At 40.6% G+C, this 23250-nt stretch overlaps 2 protein-coding genes across 2 annotated transcripts; one reads left to right on the plus strand and one right to left on the minus strand.

The window, feature by feature from the left end:
- Positions 1–1161: 1161 nt before the first annotated feature.
- On the minus strand, positions 1162–8105 carry LOC136697158 (trypsin-3). The gene is made up of 6 exons (XM_066672141.1): positions 7967–8105; positions 7562–7651; positions 6390–6540; positions 5660–5801; positions 2379–2636; positions 1162–2216 (listed from the first exon to the last, which is right to left on the minus strand). The coding sequence occupies exons 2-6, from the start codon at positions 7611–7613 to the stop codon at positions 2055–2057; spliced, it is 765 nt and encodes a 254-aa protein (XP_066528238.1). The 5' UTR covers positions 7614–7651; positions 7967–8105; the 3' UTR covers positions 1162–2054.
- Positions 8106–11498: 3393 nt separating this feature from the next.
- On the plus strand, positions 11499–23120 carry zmp:0000001088 (trypsin). Its single transcript, XM_066673307.1, has 5 exons — positions 11499–11553; positions 14539–14698; positions 17409–17547; positions 20328–20591; positions 22950–23120. The coding sequence occupies exons 1-5, from the start codon at positions 11499–11501 to the stop codon at positions 23118–23120; spliced, it is 789 nt and encodes a 262-aa protein (XP_066529404.1).
- The last annotated feature ends 130 nt before the right edge of the window (positions 23121–23250 follow it).

Genomic DNA, 23250 nt, shown 5'->3' on the forward strand with positions numbered 1-23250 from the left:
TAAACAACAGATCTCATCCTGCTATGAACCTGCTGTACGGTCAGTAGGAGAATTCTTTAGCTTCCTGAAATATGGTTACGAGAGCTTCTGGACTCCAGCTGGTTTCAACAAAGATATTGCCGTCCAGACAACCTTCTCCAGACACCACTTTGAGTGGCAAGTGTATGTGTGAATTACTGTATGTATGGAGGAATATAACAGCTGCAATATTTACAAGTTTAAGAGAATATATCATAGCATAATACATCATTTGTATACAGAAGATCAAATAACAAGCTGTGTAATTTTCTAAAGGACAGGGAAAACACTTATTATTATTATTTATTTTATTTGCAAATTACTATATAAGTGTATCAGAGTTAAACCCTTAGGGTATTAACAGAAAATATTTTAACATCACATTTTGAATGCTGTTCTACACTTTTACCAGGCACAATGTACATTATGTTTAAATATTTAAATATGCTTGATTCAGTCGATCAAGAGGGACTTCTCATTTAGACATGCAGAGTTTGTGTATCTTTACTTAAAAAAAATTAAAAGAACATGTCACTTAACCCCTGCCATAACTTTTGGATACAGCTGTATGTGACAAAAAAAATTAATACACCTGTATTTAACTTTAAGACAAAAAGCAGTGCCAAAACATGGTCAGCAATCTGCAAATTGGCAAAAAATTAGGAATACTGTTTTTGATTTTAATACAGTCATCACTTGTATATATGTATACATACATAATAGTATACATACGGAACTGGTTCCAGGACCCCAGTGGGCACCAAAATAGGCTGATGCTACAGACTCTTATATAAACTACTGTGACACACCCTAATCACTTCATCACTTTTAATACCCAATAAAAAAAAGCTATGTAAATCATTGTTATACTGTACAGAATCAAAGAATGTACACAATGCTAGTGATGAATGTAAGTGAGTTGAACAATGGTAAAACAATTGCTAGAGGGAGAGAGGATCTGTGGCTACAGCAGGGTATGCGTTTGTATCAGTTAATTGGCATTGATTCATCATAGGACTTGAAGCAGGGTTAATTTTTGAAAGTTACTGTTAAAAGTTTTTTTGTATTTTTTATTATTTTCAGTGCAATGCAGTTTGAATCTGAGGAACCCATTGATACTGGGGGTGGGGGGATTGTACTGTACTGCCAAAAATTCATATGAAAATATATGGATTATGTATCTTAGGGGTTTGGCACATTGGCAGTGTCGCAGTCACACAGCTCCAGGGACCTAGAGGTTGTGGGTTCAAGTCCTGCTCCGGGTGACTGTCTGTGAGGAGTTTGGTGTGTTCTTCCTGTGTCTGTGTCAGTTTTCTCCCAAAAACATGTTGGTAGGTGGATTGGCGACTCAAAAGTGTCCATAGGTGTGAGTGAATGTGTGTGTGTGTGTTGCCCTGTGAAGGACTGGCGCCCCCTCCACGGTTTATTCCTGCCTTGTGCCCAGTGATTCCGGGTAGACTCCGGACCCACCGTGACCCAGATCTGGATAAGCAGTTACAGACAATGAATGAATGTATCTCAGGATTTTCTGCATTTTTCTGGTGTCTTCAACAGATAAAATGATAACACCATGATTCATTTAGCAGGACATATTTTGTTTGGATTTTGCAGTTTCAGATTTTAATGTGTCCACATTCTTTTAAGAACTTCTTTTGAGATCTGTGAAATAGCTCTATTCATATTCAACTGAAATGTCTGTGATCCACATATGCGTTCATTCTTAACAAATCTCACTAGGTTGGACAAGCTTTACATATTTTTTTGAGAAACGAGAAATTGTAGCAATAATGTATAAATTCTAAAAATGCGTTATTCAAAATGGGCAACTTTTACTGTTTCTTTAGAGCTGTTACACAACATTGTGTTTTCTAAATAACTGAGAAACTGAGATGCGCCTTGTTGATTTCGCTAATCTAAACTAGTCAGCATGGTGTTAAAGCATGTCCAACCTGGTAACAGTGGCTATGACAGTATTCATTTGTGGGCAGGCTTGGAGGGGTCCGTTAGAATTCGGCCCTCATCCTTCAATTCTTTTCTCAGGGTTGAGTGTCTGTTGAGCTGATTATCATGTTGATCCACTTGACGTAGTTCCTCACTTTGGTGTACACTCCCGGGTAATAGGGATTAGCGCAGCCTATTCCCCAAGAAACAATGCCTTCCAGATTGCCATTGCATGTAAGGGGTCCACCTGAATCGCCCTGTGAATAAGCAGCATAAATGACTGCTTTGGGGACATTTCATTTTTGAAAACGAAGTGTATTTGGCATCTTTCTGCAAGTGCTTTAGGAGCCATTCTGTGACCACAAACAACATGGCACATTTCTCCCCTCATATTATAAACAGACTGTAAAACTGCTTACCTGGCAGGAGTCTCTGCCACCAAAGCGAGAGCCAGCACAGATCATGTTCTGACTGACCCTCAAGCCATAGTACATCTGGCAATTTGGGATGAAGTCCACATCCACAGAGCGCAGTACTGGTGAAAGGTAGAAGCTATAGATCCGTGTGACGCCCCAGCCACTCACAGTGCAGCTAGTGCTGGAGTCCAGAGCAGCTGTGTCCATGTCCGGGAGAGGAGCTGGCTGCACAAAAGCATTCAACATGGCTGGACGACTCAGCTGGGAACACAAGACAAATGCTTTAGACATGACTTTGAATAGCTAGTCGTACCCAGCTTTTACAAATCTATTGGTTAGATAGGTACGCCCCACATAAATGATACTATCAAGGTGGAAGGGCAAATGCTAGCACATGCTAAGTAAGTAAAATTTATTTATATGGTACATTTCATATGACTATGTTGATCAAAATGACAGGAAGCCAGTGGAGTGAAGCTAAACCTGATGTAATATGGTCTCATTTTTTAGTGCCAGTCAACTTTTTGCAGCCGCATTTTGTACAAGCTGCAAACGTGCCAATGACTTCCTGTTTATTCCTATGTAAAGGGAGTTACAATAGTCAATCCGAGATGATACAAAAGCATAAACTTGCAGCATTACTTGTTTTTGAGCATTCACAGAAAGGAATGACTTAATTTTCATGATTTCTGATAAAAGCTACTTCTAACGACAGAATTGAGTTGCTGATCAAATCTGTGTTCTGGGTCAAAAATAGCTCCAAGATATTTAACTGTAGGCTTAACATATATAGGTAGATCCGTAAGATTTCTGAAAATGCTGTCTGCTGTCTATTTAGAAGGGCCAAAGGGTATTGACCCTATAATGGAACCCTGTGGAACTCCAGAGCTAATAATAGCAATGGAGAAAAATTCTAATGTTAACTGTAATTGTCTTATCACTTAAACAAGATTTAAACCAGGCTAGGACTGTCCCATGTAGGCTGACCATGTCCTCAAGATATTTAGTACAGCCCAACATCCTGAATCAATGGTCAGCAGCAAGTCATTAGTTACTTTAAGCTGATTCAGTACTATGTAGGGTCTTGTAGGGTCAGACCAAAATATTTTAAAGATGCCATTATGGGTTACGCTTTTTGTTTTTTTCAACTATGTTTGAAAGAAATAACCATTTTGAAATAGGCCGGAAATTAATGGGAATAATTGGGTTTTTTGAGAAAATACTGAACAATCGCATGCTTAAAACAATATTTGTCACTCCCTTGTCCTGTCGTGTCTGTTTTCCCCGCCATGTTCTCACTTGGCACATGGCTCTGTTTGGTATTGTCCATGTCTCCGCCCATGTCCCGCCTTTCTTCCTCCTCCTTGTCAGTGTCATTTGTAATCCTGCCCACTCGTTATCAGTCCAGGAGTCCCTTGTCTGTGGTGTTCATTTAAGTTCCCTTGTCTCTGTGCTTCTTGGTTGGACATTCCACCTTTAGTTTGTTTTCCACCTTTGTTTGGTGCTCATCGGTCTGTCTCTCATGCCCTCCAAGTTTGTCTCTTGTCTGTCTGTGTCCAAGTTTAGTCTGTTTAGCTTTCTTTAGGTGTCTGTCTGTTTAGTTCCCTCTGTCTAGGTTTAGTCTGTGTAAGCTCTCTGTTTAGTTCTATCTGTCTAAGTTTGTCAGTCCACTTCCCGCTCTCTGTCCAAGTCTCTCAGTCTAGGTCTTTCTTGGTCTAAGTATTTTGTCTTTGTTTTGTATCTTTTGGTGTAAATAAAAAGTCAGTGTTATAGCGAGTGCGTCCGCCTCCGTCAGTCCACTCAGTCCACCCCGTGATACTGATAATATGGAATGCTGCCTGTGGACAAGCTGTCATTTATAAAAACTCTGGGCCCTATGACACCAAACAACTCTTGTGTAAAAAAAAAAAAAAAAAAACCTGAAAGAATGTCACCAGAAGAAATTTGTAGGCTTCATCTGTGATACCAAGTCATTAAGGAAACTGATTCAAACTGATTGAAAAACAGCAGAACACTGTGTCAGACGGCCACTTGGAACTGAATTTATTGTATTAAATAAAACCTTTGGCCTGTTATGATTTCTAGATAGAATTTCTGAGAAATACTGCTCCCTGGCTACTTTTACAACATTTTAAAAATCAGCTGGATGATTATTGTTAAGAACATCATATGAAACCTGTAACCTGTGTTTTTTCTATTTCCTCCACATGTCTAAGAGCCCTGATAGAGTCAGTCAGCCAGGGCTGGGATAGTTTTTGAAAACATATCACAGTATTAAAAATTATTGGCCTATGATGAGAAAAGTAGACATATTCAATACAAACATTGTTAATATCTAGCTCAAAAGTGTGACCCTGTATGTGAGCAGGACCATTTACATGCTGCCTAAGGTTAACAGAATCCAGAAGGTTGTGAAGGGCATCTTTTTTAATTTATACGGATGCACTGGATCGATCGGAGTCCCTGTAGGAGACTTAACTAATTTTTATTGGCACGCACCGTGCTGAGTGCTGAGCAATTCTGGGTTAAAAGTTCATTCATTCATTATCTGTAACCCTTATCCAGTTCAGGGTCACGGTGAGTCCAGAGCCTACTTGGAATCACTGGGCGCAAGGTGGGAATACACCCTGGAGGGGGCACCAGTCCTTCACAAGGCAACACTCACACCTACGGACACTTTTGAGTCGCCAATCCACCTACTAACGTGTGCTTTTGGACTGTGGGAGGAAACCCACACAGACACAGGGAGAACACACCAACTCCTCACAGACAGTCACCCGGAGCGCCCTGGATTAAAAGTTGGAGTAGGTAATTCATCTTTAAATATTCTTTCCATCCGAAAAGCAGTCAGTGCCTCAGATGTTCTGGCAATATAAATATAAAGGTTCTTTTTATTTTGGCCATAGGACCAAACAAATCACCCTACTCCCGTGCACTTGCATGCTCAGAGATTCAGGCCTGAAGAGACACATGAAGGGAAAAGGTTAGATGAATCCAGAGTTTACACCTGAGTAAACACTGGTGCAGCTTTTGGGTGTTTTCTTACATGGGGTGGGAGGATTTTGTTGGATTGTTTTCAAAATCTTGCTGACTCCAGCTTTAATATAAAGAAGGCCTCATATTTCAAAAGTGGTTATGTTATAACTGACGATAGCTTGACTACAAAGGATTGTAATTCAATGTAAATGATTTTTTTTTTCATATAATTTGAAACATTCATGTTTTAGGAATGTATGAATTTGATAATATAACTTTCCCATCCTTTGATCCCTTTCCCTGTTTACCTTGAGAAGCATGGCATCCCCGTTGTACGTTTTAGAGTCAAAGGAAGGATGAGTAATGACTCTGGATACATTGTATACTTGTTCAAATCCATCTTCGACAGCCAGGTTATGCTCACTCAGTACCACCTGAATGACGCTACTCCTGTCCAACACAGAGCAGCCAAAATTGACAAACAATAAACAACGATAGTCAGTGATTTAGTGTACGTCAAATATATGATATAGAATATTCACAAATACAGTTTTCAGTTGTGTCAAATTTATCCTATTTCCTTTTTTAGTTTAAGTATTTTACATACTTTTTGTGGAGCCCTGTCTATGAATTACATTTTGAAATAAAAGAGGTTGTTGCATTTGACTTCCCTGAACACTCAGTCCATAATCGTCACTGTCCAATAAAAAACATGTATCTTCAAAAAATGGTAACTTTACAAGACAAGGACAAACCCTTCTTAACTTTCAATGGAAGTCATTTTAAATGTTTAAAAATATATATGTCAATCATTTTGGAGGCGATGAAGTAAATAAAAAATCTACAAAGATGGAGATATGTTTTTCATTGGAAAATCTGATCTGATTTACTTATAAACTCCTATTCAGCTTACATGAGTTTAGCTCTGCTCATTCATAATAAAGTGATGATTAGTGTTTCAGTTATGGACTGAAATCCCCCTTTTTGCCATCTCTTCATTGTGTTGTATATTGCAGTTTCCTTTACTGTAGTACTCACGGTCTCCAGCAGTGGGCAGCAGACAACACCCACAGTTGGTTGATGAGGGTTCCTCCACAATAGTGCATTCTGTCCAACTGAAGAGATGCCTGGTGCTTGATGGAGTGAGGCACCACTTCTTGGCCCCCGATGATCCTTTGAGCCCATGTGGCTGAATAGTGAAAAGAGTATTGAAGGCACAAGTGAATGATATAATGGTATACAACTGTACTATTTACGTAACAACTATTGCATTCACTATACAGCAAAAAAAGTGTAGGGACCCAGAGTATTTCTTTAGAAATGTAGGGTATTGAAAGTTAGTTCGTCTCTCACATATATGCTTCCAGACCTATAAACATCACACACTACAAGGTCAGGATCCCCACTGGACCACCACAGAGCTGTATGATTTGGGTGGTGGGTTATTCTCAGTGCTGCAGTGTAGTGGTGGTGGTGTGTTAGTGTGTGTCGTGCAGGTACGAGTGGATCAGACACAGCAGTGCTGCTGGAGTTTTTAAACATCCTCTAGCCCTTCAACAGTGAACACAGGACGCTGTTGGGCTGGATATTCTCAGTCCAGTTGTGACACTGAGGGGATTTCAAAACTTCAGCAGCACTGCTGTGTCTGATCCACCAGTATCAGAACACACACACTAACACACCACCACCACACGTCAGTGTCACAGCAGAACTGAGAACGATCCACTACCCAAATCATACCCGCTCTGTGATGGTCCTGATACAGGACCTAACTCAAGGTGAAAAGGGGCTAACAAAATATGCAGAGCAACAGCTGGACTAACTGTAGAATTATAAAGTGCACCTATATGGTCTGTAGATGTGATCAAATGGACAATGAATGTTATGGTGCTTGTTGGAATAAACCTAAATGAATGTATGGTTCATTTATTATGAATTTTGAGCTAATATTGATTCATATGAGTTTTTGTTTTTCCTTTAAATAGCACAGACAATTTGTTTTTCACAATTTGCACCATATATATTTGGAGCCTTGTCTCTTACTTGGAATATAATATCATCAGAAAGTCATTTTTCCCTTCAGAACTAAACATTAATCTGATGGCCTTGAAAGTATTTTATAGGATTAACCCTCTAAAATACTTACAGTGAAAGAAAGCAGAAAGCCTGGGAATGTGATTTAGCTGTTTAATTTCAAATGGCGCACCCACCTTGGATGGTAAAAGTCAGGAGGAAAAACATTCTGCCCCAGGTCTGAGCCATATTGCCAGCAACGGATGAAGACACGAGTCTAATCAAAGCTGGGTGTCATATAAGAAGAAAGTGTATCATTTCATGATTTACAAAGACAGCCGTGCAGTTGGTAGCAACAATGTCTGCTTGCATTTAGTGTCTCTTGCTGTCAGGCTGATTTATCACACTCTGCTGCGGGAAGTTGGGCTGAAGGCTTTTGTCAGTCAAGTGTAGTTCAATTACAGTAAGTGACATAGATGAAAAATGCATAATCCTCTATATTCCCCATGAACTTAGCGTGACTTTCCATTTAACGTGACGGCATTTCACACAGGAAACTCAAATATACGTTAAAAGATAAGAGAAAAAGCTTAATTACTCACCACAGACAGCCTGTTGTTCCTGGGATAAGTGCAGCTGGGATGGCTTGCCCTTCCCCTAAAGCTTTTATAACACAAACATGTCCCATTGTGTGCAGCTTTTGTTAAAATGTTGTGTTGAGCTGAGAATTGTCAACAGAGCTTGACCTAGTATGCAACAAAGACCAGGTGTCCCTCAGCGTCTTGTGAGCAATGTGGAGCTTTCTTCTCTCTTGTGTGGCCGGCTGTGGGTGTGTATGTCCAGGAACTGGAGGAGTGAAGGCGCCAGGATTTATTGTTATCAATCCAAGCGGTTTAAGATGCTGCAGGTTTGACTAACAGTGGTAAAACTATTCTTTATGGGGTAGGGTGATGATGTGAGAATGTAAAATGGCAGATGTTCCTTTACGTGGCAATGTGTTATTCTATATTCCATGAATTCCCTGGTATTCAACTGGTTTAACTAAGGATTCAGCTAATCTGTGACCTGGATCAGGTGTTCTCTCTGGTCCTTTAGGGATTCATCTGAACAGGGAAATTATTAAACTGTGCTGGACACTGGCCCTCCAGGATCAGTGTTGAAGAATCCTGTAATAAACAAGAATCTTTAGTGTCTGGGGAAATTATTGCTCTGGACTTCAGTTGATCGAGCAAGAGCCAGTCCCGGGTGTCCAAAAAACAAAATGCTGACTGTTTTACATTGATTAGTGTCTGTATCCCTTATTTGATCACAGTTATGATACATAATATATGGGATTATATCCCATGAGTCTATATTCAGTTCTATAACCCGCTCCCTATTACTGAATGTCAGTGACGCTTCTGTGACAAATGCTTTGAAGCCAGTGGTGGTCTGGCAAAACTAGGCTTGCCTGGTAGAAACAATGGGCAAAAATTTGTGGTGGTGGTGGTGGAACACAAATATATATACCTTATCAAAGAGAGCTGACAATAAACAGACAAAAAAGAATGAGACTAGAATAAAATAGAAGCTCTGAATCTCTCCTCTCTTTGTGGGAGCATTGGCCACCATTTTGTTTGTTACAGTCCCAGCCCCACCCACATGGTCATGTGACTGGAGACCTGCAACACAAACAGGAAACATGCAAAAGACACAACTCTAAAGTCAAAACGCAAAGTCTGCAGTGCAGGGCTTGAGATCTTAGTTTCATATGGCCAAGTGTGTCCAGACTTTAGCATTCGACAGCATGTGAACAGTCCCTTGACCCCTATGCTGAGAATTTGTAGGTGTTGTTTACCCGTTCTGTTCACATATTAAAGAGCTTCAGTTCCTCTTTAAGAATTAGCTCCAAATATTCAGCACAGGCAGTGGAGGTCTTGACCCCTCTTTGTGGAAGAGCGAGCAGTGCTTAAGGGTCTTCCCATGGGGGAGTGTCCACTAGGTCATGCTCCTTCATGCAGATGAGCTGGTCGGGGTCAGCTTCTAATATGCGTCTGGTGTGGAATCTCAGGACTAGTGTGATGGGTCAGCCGGAAAAAAAAGCCTTCTGTCAGCACCTGAGGGAACTGACCATGGATAAGTGTCTGTGGGAGGGGTGCAGATTCAATTCAGCTTTGTCATTATATCAGGGCACAGCAGAAAGGGTATTATACTATATACAATACTGCACAAAATCAAAGACCAACCGTCATTTGTTTTCCAGTCAGGATAACCATTTATCAAGCTATATATTCCAGGAAGATAAAGCATATTCCTATTCCATAAGGAAGTTCAAAATACCCTGCAGTTGTACGTTTGTAACTGTAGACCTACTAAGAGCCCCTATATAATCAGTGGAGTTGACAGAATGGACAGTGAAAATAGAAACAAAGAGGTGGTCAAAATGTTATGGTTGATCAGTGTATAATGTATACTATGGTGGAAAGCTAATCACAATAAAATATGGGCTGCTCTGTCAGACTCCAGGAGTTTGAGAACAGGGAGGAGCTGATTTAGAGGGCAGGAGTAATGAGAGGGAGTCAGAGCTGAGTTCTGTCAGAGAACATCTCCATTTTTTGATGTCAGCTTGAGCTAAATCTGGGGCAAGTCCACTGAGCACAGGTCATCATTCAAATGCCCCAGCGCCTTTCACCAAGCACAGTCATAACTGAGCAGGAGCAGCAGAAACTGGGACGACCACTTCACACAGTAGAGAAATGTCAATAAGAAGGAATTTCATATTTTCCAGAAGAGGGAGTTTACCAGGCACAGTGCTATTTTAATGCTTTTATTTAGTTTAATTAAATTAGTCTGAAAAAGGGTGGAATATTGAGAATCAAATGAAGGAACTTCTGGTGTTGGCGGAACAATGGACTGGTCCTAAAACCTGAAACGTAAACCTGAATGCGTGCAAATTCTAAGAAATCATAAGCAGCAGAAACTTCAACCTACTTCAAAGACTGAACTTTGCGTGGGGTGAAAAAATATCTCCTTTATGAGAAACTTTGATAAAGGCAAAGTGTCTATTATTAGGTTTGGCCACTGTGCATTATCTGTGAGGAGTTTGGTGTGTTCTCCCTGTGTCCATGTGGGTTTCCTCCGGGTGCTCCGGTTTCCTCCCATGGTCTAAAAACACACGTTGGTAGGTGGATTGGCGACTCAAAAAAAAGTATCTGTAGGTGTGAGTGTGTGAGTGAATGTGTGAGTGTGTGTCGCCATGTGAAGGACTGGCGCCCCCTCCAGGGCGTGTTCCTGCCTTGGGCCCAGTGATTCCGGGTAGACTCCAGACCCACCGCGACTCTAAACTGGATAAGCAGTTACAGACAATGAATGAATGAACTATGCATACTAGTTGTGCTCGGTGTAGAGTATAGGGAGAAAAATCTCTCAGAAAATGTGTCACTGTGGTGGTCCCCTCAAGGTTACATATCCTTACATGAGCTCTGATATTCTGAAATAAAGAGCTGTAATGTAGACTCAAGAAATACTGAATATTCTGATGCTATGTATTTAATACAACTAAATTATTCAGTGATTTTTTTGTGTTTACACTCAAATGGTACACCTACAGACAGCGTTAAATCCAGATTTCTAAGGATTAAGACATATTAAGAATACTAGATGTTGTTTTGAAAAGTTAACTTTCACAATTAAGTTTCTATGGGGAAATGTTCCTGTACGTTTTACTGCACACTTACATTCTGCTTTGTTTAACATTCTGAGATAAAAGCACAAGCCTTACAAGCTCGAAAAAACAATCCAGGGCAACCACATATTTGCATGAGTCCATAGGTGCTCGACTGTGGTTCATAGCTCCCTGCAGATATTACACAGATTACAATGTGTAAAAAACATTACATGTTGAAGTACAGAAGTAATGACAGGCCTGGAGCCGAAGGTCACAGATAGGGTCAAGCTGGCTCTGCTTCAATTATATATTGTCCATTTTCTGCAGTTGTCACGGTGACCATGGAAACGGAAATTGGAACTTGGAAACCCGAGAGTGTTGAAATGATCCTTCCTTTTCTTGTGGTGCAATCAGAGTATGGGGCGGCAAAGTTCCTCTCACTTCATCCAGACACTTGTGGAGCTCCTCATTCACTCACCTCCTAAAGCATGTATCTCCTCATACCTTTACTCTGCATCTTCCTGGAGCTGCTGCCAGCCACCTGTAAGTGAACCCTGCTTTTAAAGATACTTTCAGGCATGTGATTGAAACAAAGCACCATTTCATGTACAGTGACTCTTTTGTCAAATTGATAAATACAGATTTATTAGAGATTAAGTGTACTAAGGATTGCCTTAAAATCTTGAGTTAATTGAATTCCTAATAATATCATAAAAGAACAAGACTCTTTTAATCTGTCTTAGTATTATTCACTCACCATTGTGTTTAATGAGGTTTTTCCTAGACTCTCTTGTAATGCTAATTGTGAAAACTATTACACTACTACAATGTTCAAAATTGCTACAGTGTGAAAATGTTTTCATGTCGGTTCTTAGCGTACCGTAAATTTTGTGTTGACTAATAATAATAATAAGTTGATAGAACATGAATCTGTGACCTTTACAAGTTTCAGAATTTTATCAGAAGTTCGGTGAAACCAAAGCGCATTTAGCATGAAACTGTATGTTTTCACAAACTTAAAACATCAAGTATTTTTGTAGTATGTAAAATATCCCTTGAATTCTGTATAAATGTATCAGTTCAGGAAAACCTATACTGTTCTTGAAATAATCCTTTAAATTCTTGCATGGCACAACCTACGTTTAATGAACTTTTCTTTATGATTGAGAATAACGGATGATATTAAAAAACATAAACTAGTTCCTGCCCTGTGAAGGACTGGCGCCCCCTCCAGGGTGTATTCCCGCCTTGCGCCCAATGATTCCAGGTAGGCTCTGGACCCACCGTGACCCTGAACTGGGTAAGCGCTTACAAATAATGAATGAATGAATGAATAAACTAATTCCTAGATTTTGTAGATTACTCCTAACTAGCGAATCCTTAAGATGCACCTGTTGCTAACACATGCTAAGCTATTCTCTGGAGAACTCATAGCTTAGCATATAATCTCCACAGAAAAACATGCAATGAAATGGGATGTTCTGGATGAGCTCTACATGAGCTTAATGTACTTAGTGACTGTCAGTTTGAGAGGTGAATAATCCCAAAATATTTGACTGTGGAGCTTTGGAACTGAGTTCTCTGGAATGATGGACTGCTATCATATACTCACAGCAATGTTACGACATCACAGAAGAGCGTAAACTGTTACTGCAGCAAAGAGTACATTTTAAATACCCCCATTTCAGAAAAAAATTGGAGTGGAGCAGGTGAATAGCTGCTACTTGGATCATGTAGCCATTGAGCCCAAAGATCTTTTGTATGTGATATTACTGCTGTCTTCTTTAATTCTACCAGAGGATTTCTTCGTTTTCCCCTTTTGCTAAACATTTTAATGGTTCTAAACCTAATTTTCCCCATTCCCCCATGTCTTTCACTCCTTCTTGTCTTTTAGATTCTGTAGTTTTTTTTAAAGCACTGTCTGACATTTTGTCAGGGATAAGATGTATTATACAACAGATATATTTGTGCTCCCATTATTTATGAGCTGATTCTGTTGGGTTGAGTTTCCACAGACAGATGGGTGGCTTTTTAAAGCTTAAAGATAAGCCTTTTTCTGGATGCATACTCAAGTGTCAAGTGCATCTGCAGAAAACGGAAATATGGTTAAGAAACTAAACAAAAAAACAATCACATTATAATGAAAAACACTGATAATAACAATCACTAATTTACTGATGACTCTGATGTAGGAGTGGGCGGTACGATCTGATATTATCATGAACAAATAGTTCCAGATGTGCTTTTCTGAGTATGGGTATTATTAATCCTTCAACACGTTAAATACCGTTATTGTGTGGTTTCCCAGACAGGGATTAAGTCTAGACCTGGACTAAACAGCATATTGAATCGTGACTTTCCACCGAAAGGAGAACATAGTCTATGACTAGGCCTCATCTTTGGTCTGAGATACCACCCCTATGTGTTATTGTATTAACACATATTTATCACCAATAATAGAAGACAGTCAGGCATCAACAGCACTGTAACTGTAGAATTACAAAGTGCCCCTGTACGGTAGGTAGAGCTCATACATGTTATGGTATCACATCAGCTCCTCAGGTCAGGTGGTTTCACTGTGTGCTTTACACATAAACTATAAAGGAATGTGCAGAAGTAGACACTACTACTGTCTTTTTCCAAAACACTGCCACCTGATCGGATCTCCATCACTGGACTCGTCCTCACGACGCTGTGGCCTTTTGATTCTCTGTTACTTAACATACCTTAATCCAATCCGCTTGTGTCTCATGAGAGCAATCCAAGCAGTCACTCTCTGTGTATTGGGTTTCTTTAACTACAGCTTGGGCACAGGGAATTGTTATAGGCTCCACATCCTCAAGGGCAGGGAAGGTAAGGTGAGGGGCCTTTAGCACTTAAAGCTCCACTTTATGACGAGGTTTCTGTTTCTTTTCTATAAATGCAGTCTGTCTATGAGAAAATCACACTGCACACTTTAAACCCTTTGTTTGGTGCTAAGCTTTGTTCGGTATTGCCTTACCCTATTGGTCAAATCAGCAGCCAGCATAGAACATGAGCCTGTTATAATACTCCACTTCTCCATCTGATGCTTGCAGAGGTTAGAGAATTACAGCTATTTTAAGGTGCACCTATTAGCTGACGCAGGTGCTGAGCATTACTAATATCCGGAGTAGCCACACAGTGACAAGCATTGGTATGAAGGATATAAAATCACCAAGCACTGGGCGGTGGAGCATCAGGAACTGACACCACTAATGCTTTTGTGGCTCAATCCCATTACATCCATGTGGTTTTATTTTTATGACAAGAATATATAATGTGCACCAAGAAGTCAGCATGCATGTATTTATGGACTAGTGCTAGTTATACCCAGTTACAAGCGAAGAGAACAGTTCTGTCGCTTCTTCATATAACATTTTGCCACATATATATGTTTTTAATAATTATTCATAATCCAGGATAATGCAAAAATCATTTTTGAGGGCAGGTAGACAGCAGCATGTGGATAAAGTGTGTTCTGTACTCTGTTCTCTGTGTGCTTCTTAGGTCAGCAGGTGGTGCAGGGTCGCATAATAGGTGGCTATGCCCCTGCTCCCTACTCCATCAAGTACATAGTGTCCATCCAGAGCATAGAGGGACAGCCCTTTTGTGGAGGCACTTTGATAAACAAGTACTGGGTGCTGACTGCAGCCCACTGCACTATTAGGTAAGTCAGCCACTCCCCTCCCACCCCCCAGTTCCACTCACTCACTCACTCACTCACTCACACACACACTTTATAGGCCTCATTCAGGCATGCTTACGTAAATTAGCCTTTTCGTTATATAACCCTCTTTGACCAAGCAGAACATTTTGATATTTTGACCTACTTTACAATTATTTTGGGTTTTTATGCGTCTGCAGCCCCACCAAAAATCAGCCTCTCCAAACACACACACACAAACACACACACACTCACAAAATGGTGCCAGACGGTAATGAGAGGGCTGCAGCAAAGAAACAAGTCAACGTTGACATCCAGGTTTTTGTGCTGGGAGAGTATTTTGGTAAATGAGTAGGTATCAGACTGATGGATGTTGGAGAAATTTCAAGTGGCATGCAACAAACTTTGAAAAGTGATACAAGTCCCACAGCAAAGCCCTACGATGAGGGAGAAGACATTCTGAAGGAGCTACTGGTACATTAATATAGTGCCATAAAACCCTTACATGAGGGTGAAGGACTTACCACTTGTTGTAAATAGGGGGGTAACTTTGACCGGGGTTGCAGAGCTTGGAGCCAAGCCACATAGACTGAGGCCAAGCTGAGAACGCATTACCCTCTTCGCTCCATTCAGCACTGATTGCGTAGCCGAGTGCTCTCAAATTAGAAACACCTTGCTAAGATGCATCGATAAATAGCCAGAGTGAGTCGAGAAGAGAGTAGGGAAAGAGAGAATTATGAAATTATGGTTCTGTGTGTCTCATTTTTCACTTCACAACTTCAGCTGTATTTGGTATTGGTGTCACACAACAATATAAATTCTTAATTTTAGCAGTATTTGTCGTGAGAAATGACCCATAGGTTTGAGTGTTAGAGTTACAGGGTGAGTTTGTGATACTCTACAATGGACTGTGCACTCTCCATGGTGTGACCCTGCTTACAGAAGATGCAGTTGATATATACAGGACTGTGCAGAAGTCTTAGGCACCTTTTTTTAGCTCAGAAAAATAGCTTTTTAAATCTCAATCTCTACAGAGTACTGTATGTGGTTCAGATACATTTATGGCCTTTGTATGCATTTCATTGTAGCGTTACTCTCCTCTATGTAGACTATTTGTTCCAGTCCTTGTACATTTACATGGTGCTCTCTGCAACAGCTGACTGCACAGCTACAACTGTGAATGTGAGCGTTGCAGTGCAATTAACTCAGAGTTTATTTGTTTGTTCAGTGCAACTGTGCAGAAAAAATGATGGGTAAAAAATGGGAAGAAGAGAGAGCTTCCAGCCAGATCTGTACGCTTCATATTTTATTCATAAAGATGCAGCAGGCATCAGTTGTTAAAATATTATAGAAGCCCATTTATGAACTTAATCAGGTGTTAAATTATGTCTTGTTGAAAGGCCAGGCTTTTATTGGAATTTAAAAAATGCTAAGGTTAAAAAAAAAAAGACATATCTGGAGAAAAAAGACTATACACTAGACACAGGTGACACTAATAACCCACTAGTAGTGTGTTAGAGGGAAGAGGCTGGAGAGGGTGGAGTCAGGAAACAAAAACACCTTAATCAGCACTGATGACATCATTAATGGGACTGAAAGGTCATTTTCATCACAATATCACCTTATAATATTTGGCATATATATCAGTTCCACCCAGAATCAAGGAGCTCCATGAACACTAAGGCACTCAAGATGAGGTTTCACACAACAGGCTGTGAGTTTGTGGTGTGTGACCTCCATAATAAAGTGTAATAGTAATTTGCTCCTGAAAATGAAGTAGGGCAGAGAAGTAAAAGCGTGCAGTTCATTTGCTATGCAGTATTCACATTTACTCAGAACCCTCTCCCCAGCCCATAAAAACACATTATGTGAAATACCACCAGACCACAGTGAGTGTTTCTGCTTTGTGTTCAGGGCTGTGCAGTATGTAAGAGAAGTGCAAATGAAACGTATGTAATTGTGTGATAATTTTATACAGAACAAGCTAATGTGCTATATACAGGGGTTAGACAATGAAGCTGAAACACCTGTCATTGTAGTGTGGGAGGTGTCATGGCTAAATTGGAGCAGCCTGGTGGCCAATCTTCATTAACTGCACACTGCACCAGTAAGACCATGTGCATCCAATGGTTCAAACATTGTGTCCTGAAGGCGGTGCCGTGTATCAGGACGACAATGCACCAATACACACAGCAAGACTGGTGAAAGATTGGTTTGATGAACAGGAAAGTGAAGTTGAACATCTCCCATGGCCTGCACAGTCACCAGATCTAAATATTATTGAGCCACTTTGGGGTGTTGTGGAGGAGCGAGTCAGGAAACGTTTTCCTCCACCAGCATCACGTAGTGACCTGGCCACTATCCTGCAAGAAGAATGGCTTAAAATCCCTCTGAGCACTGTGCAGGACTTGTATATGTTGTTCCCAAGACGAATTGACACTGTATTGGCCGCAAAAGGAGGCCCTACACCATACTAATAAATTATTGTGGTCTAAAACCAGGTGTTTCACTTTCATTGTCCAACCCCTGTATATATCATATATACATATACTTTACATTAATTAATTAATAAATAAACCTGCTTTAGAAATACTGATTACATTCTATTCTTACTTCTATTGAATGTTTTGGAACATTTTCCTCATGAGTTAAATGTTGTCCCGACAGTGATATGATGAACTGCATTAATGTATAACTGGGATGTTTCTAATAGTGGGAAAATTAGGATCATAGCTGGAGATTACTCTCTGGGGGTGTATGAAGGCACAGAGCAGTACCGCACTCCCAGTGCCTTTATACCACACCCTCAGTACAACAAGACCACCAACGACGCTGACATCATGCTCATCAAGGTAAACATTACTCTACCGTCACCTTTAAATACTGTAAATCCCAGTGAACTGTTGCCAGGTTTAAGATAAGAAACACAGATCAGACACTGATTCAGTGACATCAATACCTCACTCTGATGCGGTCTAATGATCAAAGTCATTAGCTCAAATGAGCTGTTACTGATCCTTTTCACACACACAGGATGCGTGGGTTTCCTCTGGGTGCTCCGGTTTCCACCCACAGTCCAAAAAAACACGTTGGTAGGTGGATTGGCGACTCAAAAGTGTCCGTAGGTGTGAGTGTGTGTGTGTTGCCCTGTGAAGGACTGGCGCCCCCTCCAGGGTGTATTCCCACCTTGCGCCCAATGATTCCAGGTAGGCTCTGGACCCACCGCGACCCTGAACTGGATAAGCAGTTACAGATAATGAATGAATGAAGTTCTTAGTCCACCCAACAAAATTAAAGACTTTTATTTTGAAGAAATGCTAATGTAACATTCAAACCTATTCCTAAAAGTTAGCTTTATTTTCTGTTTCTCCATCCATTTAATCCCAAACCCCTTCTGGGATTTCCCCTTCCTGCTTTTTTTTTTTCCTTTTCTTGATTTATTGACAGCTATACATCATTTCAGACCCAAAATGTTGAATAGCTTTTTTTTTTAGTGGAATGATGGACACACGTGTGTTTATTTATTATTATGAGCTTGTTTTTCTTCCCCTCTCTCAAAGATGGAAGCTTTAAGCCCTTGTCTGATGGTGACAGGCTGCTGTGTGAAGGCTCTTTATTGGGTTTTTGAACTAAATATTTGAGCTAAATTAACTCAAGAGTATCAGATGCATTTTCAAGCGAATGAATATAAACAGTATTATGACAGAAACGTGGTAAACAGGTCTCATTAACTGAGCCGATGTTTTGAACGTGGATTTCTGAAAGCCAGTGCTGTGTCTGTGCTGGTTTTGATGTTTAAAACAAAGTATGAATGTTTTAAAGAAAGGGCTCTTTCAAGCTCTAGCATGGGGAGTTTCTCAATCCTCTGAAAGAAAATGTCAGGACACACAAGGAATCATCGATTTTCCAGGAAAACAAAAAGAAAACATCTTTCCAACCACTTTGATTTAGTTAAAAAACAGGAACAAAGTGAAATTCATCTTTAACCTTTAGTTCATGCATTCATTCATTGTCTATAACCACTTACTCAGTTCAGGGTCGCGGTGGGTCCTGTGCCTACCCACAGGGAACACACCCTGGAGGAGGAGCAGTCCATCGCCGGGTGACACATACACACACACACACACATTCTATGACGCACTATTATCTATTATCTATTATCTATCTATCTATCTATCTATCTCACTATTATCTATTAACTATTTGCTTTTTCCATACTCCTCTCTGGTTCAGCTGAAGTGCACTCATTGCTTGAGTTTTGTGTCCTTAGGAGTCACCTCTTACTTTTCTAGTTTTCTTACTTTACTTTTTTTCCTTGTCTTTGAACAATGCATTGCCTCCCTTTTCATGTCACTTACATAACTTAATAACTGTAAATTGCAGACGACCCAAAGAAGAGTGCCTCATTAGTGGGAGTTGAAAACAAGAGCTGTTTTTGCTGTTTTAGAGCCCTTAACTTAGACCTAGACTGGGTACTGAGACAGTCCCTCGGTATTATACAACTCTTTGCCCTTCAGTTTCAAAGAATACAATACAAAATAGTTTATAAACATTGTCCTTTCAATCAGATTCTGGCTTTTCATGTTTGTTGGCAACTGTGTGATGGCAGTACTCTACAAAAGTCCTGAGCATCTAAATAATTTATTGGTAGCACTTTACTGTAGGTCATCATTCGAGTGCACATCGCCCGTCGCTACTGCTACCAATCGGACCGTGCCTGGACCCCGCCTCGTGGCAGGATTTCACTACAATTTCCCTAGGGATCAATAAAGTTACCTTATCATTCATAAAGCTTAATAAGCCTTTCCTGACAACTAGCAGAAACCCACATAAACATCTATAAATGCGTATTCCTGAAAAATTCTCTTAAACACAGGGGGTCCACTGGTGTGTGAAGGAGGTTTTGTCATTGTTTCTTGAGCAACAGCTGTGCAGATCCTCAGTATCTGGAGTTTACACAGCTTACACAGAGACACCATAGTTGGCTTTTATGGAAACTGCTTGAGAAATGTGATCGTTTTGAAAAAAATATCAATAAATAAAATTCAGAGAATAAAGTCAGAATTCTGATGATAATGTCGGAATAATTCTGAGAAAAATCACTGAATAATTCTAAGAAAAAATGTATAGTATAATCAGTATAATTCCAAGAATAAAGTCAGAATATTTAGAGAAACACTATTGGGTTATTAAGATGTAGACAGACAGACTCACAGACTGTGTGCCATGAGTGAGTTGTGAAAGAAGCAGTCAGTGAAGTGAACACAATTATTTATTAAATGCATCCACACGACATGACTAACCCCGTCAGTGCAGCCCCCGATTGCGATGCATATGGCTTTAGTTTATTGTACGAGTCCAAGCCGTAACCTGATGGAGCCTTGTGGGCATGCCTTAGTTCCACTTGCTCTGAATCCATCATTTTAATGATCATTAATTATATCCTGTGAAACTACATGCCCTCTTCTGAATAAACGGGTTCTTGCACCGATTCAGGGTTTAAATACTAATCTGTAGAGTTACATCTGTAGAAAACCAATCAAATCTGACCAGGGAGATCCTTTTGCATGAATGACTTTATATAATTTTGCCCCAACTTTTTACCTCTCTCTCCCTCTCTTTCTCTGGGCAGTTGCAGGCTCCAGTGATTATGAACAGTTATGTGTCCACTGCTCCACTGCCCCATCAGGGGGACACTGTGGCCGAGGGGCGAGTGTGTAGAGTGTCCGGCTGGGGCTTCACCACTCCAAATGGAGGAGTCCCAACAACTCTCCGAACAGTCACACTGCCCATAGTCTCCAATTCCAGATGCAACAGTACAGACTCTTTGAACGCTAGCATCACAGACAACATGATCTGCGCCGGCTATGCTGCAGGAGGAAAGGATGCCTGCAATGTAAGATACTCATCTACTGCATTACACTACATCTTCAAAAGTTTTAAGACAGACAGCAAGTGGAATAATATACTGAATAAAAATGTTGTCCTCCCCCAACAGCTCATATAAAGCCTTACTACCAGTTAATACTCATCAATTCAAAAGAAATTTTGGATGAGTAGGTGTCCACAAACTTTAGGCAATATACTCTGTTTCAAGATTCAAGCATTTAAAAAAACTCTTTGCTCCAAAACTGTATTTTACACTGAATCCAGAGTAGAGAGGAGCATTTACAGAGTTCCAAGCACACTGTGATATGATCAACACATATTAATAATAATAATAATAATAATAATAATAATAATAATAATAATAATAAAGGGGTGGTGCAACACGTAGTAGGTCCTGGGGTTGTGGATTCAAGTCCCTCTCCGGGTGACTGTCTGTGAGGAGTGTGGTGTGTTCTCCCTGTGTCTGCGTGGGTTTCCTCCAGGTGACAGTCTCTGAGGTGTTTGGTGTGTTCTCCCTGTGTCTGCGTGGGTTTCCTCCAGGTGACAGTCTCTGAGGTGTTTGGTGTGTTCTCCCTGTGTCTGCGTGGGTTTCCTCCAGGTGACTGTCTGTGAGGAGTTTGGTGTGTTCTCCCTGTGTCTACGTGGGTTTCCTCCGGGTGACTGTGAGGAGTGTGGTGTGTTCTCCCTGTGTCTGCGTGGGTTTCCTCCAGGTGACTGTCTGTGAGGAGTGTGGTGTGTTCTCCCTGTGTCTACGTGGGTTTCCTCCGGGTGACTGTGAGGAGTGTGGTGTGTTCTCCCTGTGTCTGCGTGGGTTTCCTCCGGGTGACTGTCTGTGAGGAGTGTGATGTCTTCTCCCTGTGTCTGCGTGGGTTTCCTCCGGGTGACTGTCTGTGAGGAGTTGGTGTGTTCTCCCTGTGTCCGTGTGGGTTTCCTCCTGGTGACTGTCTGTGAGGAGTGTGGTGTGTTCTCCTTGTGTCCACCTGGGTTTCCTCTAGATTCTCTGGTTTCCTCCCATTCTCCAAAAACAAACGGTGGTAGGTTGATTGGTTTTCTCAAAAGTGGGAGTGTGTGAGTGGTGCCCTGTAAAGGACTGGCGCCCCCTCCAGGGTGTGTTCCTGCCTTGCGCCCAGTGATTCTGGGTAGGCTCTGGATCCATCACCGACCCTGAATTGGAAAAGGGTTAAAGACAATGAATGAATAAATAACAATAATGAACTGTGTAAAAGAACTTTATGTAACATTTATGTAACTTTTTTACTAAATGTTTTTCTCTATAATTCATTCATTGTCATATGGGGTTTAGAATTTTTTTTAAATTCTCACTAATATACAATAACAAAAGGACAAAAATGGATTTGAATTAAAATCATCATCTTGTTCTTTTCCACTTAATCCACTCAGGGTCGTGGTAGTTTATATTTTCTTTTTCTTCTGGCCTAATTTGTGGATACTTAGCAATTAAATAGAAAGTCATTTTGAAATGGGGCAGCTGTGTCCTGGAGGTTAGAGAAGCGACCTTGAGGCTGGAGGGTCGCCAGTTCAATTCCCGTACTGACAAGGAAAAATTTATTCACGGCTGAAGTGCCCTTGAGCAAGGCACCTAACCCCCAAACTGCTCCCCGGGCGTCGAGGTGGTCGGCAGCCCCCTGCTCCGGTTGTGTGTGTGCTCACTGCCCCTAGTGTTTATGCTCACTAGTGTGTGTTTACTTTCTTGAATAGATTACATATTTACCTAGGTTTAAAGGTGTTGTCACAGCATTAAAGAGATAAAAGCAGCATCTGTTTCAAACTGATGTGTTTACTGTGACTCGAAAAAATGATAAAAATGATATTAATCATTTAAACACTGGTAAATATGTGATGTGTTTGTCATTTCTTGACAGTGAAACACACCACAAAATTAAGAGGTACAGACATTAAAACATGTCAAAACATGATGTAAGTTGAATTTAAATGCAGCTCACAAAGTAACTCACTATTTAATTAAGTATATAATTTCCATATATTTGCATAGCTCAGAATGTATTCTTTCCTTAAGTACTGATTATTATTCTCACTCCCAGTGGCTTAAGTGCAGCAATCACAACAAACCTGAATTACCATAAGGAACGTTGTGCGGTTCATATGTGATCATTTCTTCATTTAAGTAGGCTTCCTTAATATAAAATGTCTAGAAAAGCTACATTGCATACATTATTCTGAATGTGCCTATATCTTCAATATGAAGCTATTAGGCTTACAATCTCTGATTTCAGCATGTATCATAATGGTGCACTGATTTCCACACTTGATTTCACTGTGCAATGATGGCAGGAATACTTGAGTTGATTGCGCCTGAGCTCTAACATTTCCTTGTGCTCTGCAGGGGGACTCGGGGAGTCCACTGGTGTGTGAGGGCCGAGTTTATGGCATTGTTTCCTGGGGCAAAGGCTGTGGGGACCCTCAGTATCCTGGAGTTTACACCGCTGTGGCCAATTTCCGCAGCTGGATAGATGACACTATATTTGGTTTTTATGGAAACTGCTTGAGCAATTAGACTGTAGTGCTGAACACCAGCAGAACCTCAGCACCTGTGTAACCTCAACACCAATGTGGCCTTGAACTTGAAAGTACATACAAATGAATGCCAAATTTCAATGTTAATGACACATTGTTTTGTAATTGTT

The sequence above is a fragment of the Hoplias malabaricus genome, chromosome 5, assembly GCF_029633855.1.
Source record: "Hoplias malabaricus isolate fHopMal1 chromosome 5, fHopMal1.hap1, whole genome shotgun sequence".
NCBI classification, from domain to species: Eukaryota; Metazoa; Chordata; class Actinopteri; order Characiformes; family Erythrinidae; genus Hoplias; species Hoplias malabaricus.

Bases quoted from the DNA above. Each gene is read 5' to 3' on its own strand.
- LOC136697158 (XM_066672141.1), bottom strand. From the start codon at position 7,613: ATGGCTCAGACCTGGGGCAGAATGTTTTTCCTCCTGACTTTTACCATC. The intron at 2,637-5,659 runs GTAAACAGGGAA...TTGTGTTCCCAG, and splicing joins GGGATGCCATGCTTCTCAAG to CTGAGTCGTCCAGCCATGTT. The intron at 2,217-2,378 runs GTAAGCAGTTTT...GCTTATTCACAG, and splicing joins GTGGCAGAGACTCCTGCCAG to GGCGATTCAGGTGGACCCCT.
- zmp:0000001088 (XM_066673307.1), top strand. From the start codon at position 11,499: ATGTATCTCCTCATACCTTTACTCTGCATCTTCCTGGAGCTGCTGCCA. The intron at 11,554-14,538 runs GTAAGTGAACCC...TGTGCTTCTTAG, and splicing joins GGAGCTGCTGCCAGCCACCT to GTCAGCAGGTGGTGCAGGGT. The intron at 14,699-17,408 runs GTAAGTCAGCCA...TGTTTCTAATAG, and splicing joins GCAGCCCACTGCACTATTAG to TGGGAAAATTAGGATCATAG.